We start from the raw sequence: 3,975 nt of genomic DNA on the forward strand, positions 1-3,975 counted from the left end.
GGTTGCCTTAAACCATTAAAAACATATTGTCAAGATTAGCCAGAAGGTAACTCAAAATAACTTTGGTAGTCCACGCAGATTGTGCCAGTAAAATGTAATTTGTCCAACACTTTGGTTTTCATCAACTAATTACATTCTCATCTGCCTTAGCTGCACTTAGAGTTTTACTGGTTATAAGTTAAAAGTAGCATGCTTAAACGCTAAAAAAAGAAGGGGGACATGGGAAACCTTCCTGCAAGAATGTAATTTATGAACATCATTAGTCTTGTGAAATGTTTTGTAACTAGGAAATGTAATTATTTCATTCAAAGATGGGACTTTTCTTGAGGTTAAGAAATATAAATAAATAACTGAAGATTGTTATGTTCCAGGAAATTAAACTGAGATAGTTTGACATCAGAGCAGATTGTACAACAGTTGGAAACACATGACTATAAACAGACAGATAAACAAAAAGAGCAGGAGAATCTTCAACAAACAAACAATGTATAGTCGTTAGGGAGAAAGAAGCTTCACCCCACTGAGCCTCTCTGGAAGTGAATGTTGATGTGAGTTTGCATCAGCTCACCATCTGTTCCTCACATAAGCCTTTCTCCTTTCTCCCTTCGTTTATCTCCACTGCTCTGTTTCTGTATCTGTAATGAATCACTCCTCATGCACACATGGTCACAATCAAAGGATCTCCTCTATCATGGAAGGAATTACTAGAATTCCCCTCTTGAGCCTAATAACGCTGACAGGCATGGTCATTATCAGAGTTTTTTTTCTCCACCCTCCTTCAGTGTTGCTTTTGAATAAGTCTGTTTAAACTATGACTACCTATTTATCCAACCATAATGTATTGGATTTATCTTATTTGGTTTGAAGAACGTTTTTTTTATTCACAGACCTTGCCTGTCTGTGTCCTATAAAAAGAGCTTCCTGCCAATCCGAAAATAGGTGTATTGAATCATGGCCTCTTTAGCTGCCTAACAAGCCTTTGTGGCTTGACCACATAATGACAACCGCAGTAAAACACCAGGTTTTAATGCTGGCCTCAGCCACAACAACTCTGAAAATAAATATGTCACCTGGAGATTGATTAAATGTAATTATACAAAGGGATAACTAAAAGCTTTGAATAAACAACACATACAACCTAAGTACATTTATTTTATATTATTTCCTACTCTTGTCTCCATCAGACTCCAAGACAAAGTCCAGGAGACCATCGAGGCTCTGCGTCTGGCAGGGATCAAAGTATGGGTGCTGACAGGGGACAAACATGAGACGGCGGTCAGCGTCAGCCTGTCCTGCGGACACTTCCACAGAACCATGAACATCCTGGAGCTCCTGCAGCAGCGCTCTGATAACGAGTGTGCTGAGCAGCTCCGCAGACTGGACAGGAGGTGAGTGTGTGTCGTAAAATGTAAAATATTCACAGTAAGTCTTAAAATGCATCTTAAAGCAACATATTCTGATTACATTGGAGCTCTCTTTTTATATGCATGACTTTTTGAATGATGTCCTGACGCTGTTGTCTGCATATGGGTTTAACTGTCAGGTTTTTTGTAAATAATAAAAACCTGGGAATACTCTTCATTTTTCAAGATGCCAGTTTTTGGAAATGTTTCTGCAGTAGGCAATCCTAGTTTGTTGCTCTAATAAAAGTCAAGGGCAGGAATTGGTACAGTGATTAAAGTGCTGTTTGTTTGTATGCTTGTGTCCCAACTGAAAACTGGATGTAAATATTTAAATACCATATTTGGGTGCTTCAACTTACTGCGCACCAACAAAAGCTCAAAAGTGCTTCTAAGTGCTAAATATTTAAAATAGAAACACTCTAAATAAAAACAGGATTTGTTTGTGATAAATGTGTAGAAAACAAAACATAAAGTAACAAGATTATCTGCTGCTGAATGGACTAAAAGTCAAATCTAATACAGCATTAGATAGATGTAGTAGTTCTTTCTATTGCTCTCCTCATCCATAACTAATCATATAATGTATTCTTAAACTTGCTCTCTGATTTCTTCCAGGATCAAGGAGGACCATGTCATACAGCACGGGTTAGTCGTGGACGGGGCCAGCCTGTCTTTAGCGTTGAGGGAACACGAGAAACTCTTTATGGAAGTGTGTAAAAACTGTTCAGCTGTGCTGTGCTGCCGCATGGCCCCGCTGCAGAAAGCTAAGGTACCAGTCCTCTGCCATAAACACCCACCCACCCACACACACACCAAAACTCTTTACCCTCGTGTCCATGTGTCAATGATATGTTGTTCTGTCCAGGTGGTGCGTCTATTTAAAACCTCCCCAGAGAAACCAATCACCCTAGCTATTGGGGACGGAGCCAATGATGTCAGTATGATACAGGAAGCTCATGTGGGCATAGGTAAACAGTCATCTCAAACACAGTGTGCTCTCTAACTTTGATATTGTATAGACCAGTGTATCCTTCAGTGTGTGTGTGTGTGTGTGTGTGTGTGTGTGTGTGTGTGTGTGTGTGTGTGTGTGTGTGTGTGTGTGTGTGTGTGTGTGTGTGTGTGTGTGTGTGTGTGTGTGTGTGTGTGTGTCCCAGGTATCATGGGGAAGGAGGGTCGCCAGGCCGTGAGAAACAGTGACTATGCAATCCCCAGGTTTAAGTTCCTGGCTAAACTTCTGCTGGTCCACGGTCACTTTTACTACATTCGAATAGCTACGCTTGTACAGTACTTTTTCTACAAGGTGAGTTACTTAAAGCTATCTGCATATTTTATTTGTATTACAAGCTACAGAATGATAATCCAGAGTTTTGAAAAGTGCTTTTTAAACTGGACTCGCACAACTCCATGTCTTGAGCTGAATAAGTCTGTAGGAGCTCTACAAGGCCCAGTGTTCGGCCATCTCTCATGTCACTGCAATATATATATTTTTTTCACTCTTTCTTTTCCAGAACGTGTGTTTTATCACGCCCCAGTTTTTATACCAGTTCTTCTGTCTGTTTTCACAACAAGTAAGTCTCTTTATCTCTACACCCTCCACTATTTCATGTCATTTTAGATTTGTTTAGGGTTTTAATGCCATTGGCTTCCTAGAATGCATTCTTAACTATACCTAAGTTTCTTTTTAAATACCTCCCTCGAATTGAGAGAGTTTGATATCCCGTTTGATTTGCATTTTTTACTTTAAAATTAAAAAGCCCAATAAGCCAGAACATTGAGATTGAAATGTTGTTCTGGAAGCCTGTGAAAATTGCTGTATTATTTAAACAGTGGATGTCCCACTTTGCATTTAAACTCTTCATTCTCACTCTTCACCACATCGCTTTAGAACTTGAGTTGAATTATTTATTAGACTATTATTGGCATTAAATCTAAACCTCTGTCTGCTACCAAAGTAATTACTTCTGTCCGAGACCCTAAGAAATTACAACCATTCTTTTTTGCCTGTGTATTCAAACCTGATAAAGCTCTTGCCTTTTTTTAAATGTATTGTAAGTTATCTAAGATAACCTGTTTGTTTAAGTTTGGTCTAATGGGTTTGTGTTAAGTGAAATGCTGTCTCTTTTCCGTCCCAGACTCTGTATGACAGTGTTTATCTGACACTGTACAACATCTGCTTCACCTCGCTTCCCATCCTGGTGTTCAGCCTGTTTGAACAGCTGGTCCATCCACACGTACTGCAGAATAAACCTGGCCTGTACAGGTAAGCTCACATGTCATCTCGGTAATATTATACAAAAGCAATAACTGTTTAAGGGTCGCTTGCATATATACAACATGTATGTATAACTGCCATAAATGTATACGAAAAACATAGTCAATTGTTTTGTGGTACACCATCTACATTCACAAATTGCTACTGTTTAACAAAGATGGCTAAAATACATTTTGTTTACATTTTGATAAGAACAAGCACAAAATAGTATGTAGTACTACAGAATGCAATTCCTGAAGAAATTGCTAGTGGGAATGCTTTATGCTGAAAAGCTGACGCTAAACTACTATGCTGAAATGT

At 38.9% G+C, this 3,975-nt stretch overlaps 1 protein-coding gene across 1 annotated transcript; it reads left to right on the forward strand.

Annotated features, from left to right (window-relative positions):
• Positions 1-1,184: 1,184 nt before the first annotated feature.
• On the forward strand, positions 1,185-3,667 carry LOC104959096 (probable phospholipid-transporting ATPase IF; the record flags this gene model as incomplete). Its single annotated transcript, XM_010786948.1, has 6 exons — positions 1,185-1,388; positions 2,019-2,172; positions 2,269-2,371; positions 2,558-2,703; positions 2,912-2,971; positions 3,536-3,667. Coding segments are annotated over 6 exons (799 nt in total), but the record flags the coding sequence as incomplete, so codon positions are not given.
• Between the last annotated feature and the right edge of the window lie 308 nt (positions 3,668-3,975).

Source organism: Notothenia coriiceps, unplaced genomic scaffold, assembly GCF_000735185.1.
Source record: "Notothenia coriiceps isolate Sejong01 unplaced genomic scaffold, NC01 NC01_scaffold00029887, whole genome shotgun sequence".
Classification (NCBI taxonomy): Eukaryota; Metazoa; Chordata; class Actinopteri; order Perciformes; family Nototheniidae; genus Notothenia; species Notothenia coriiceps.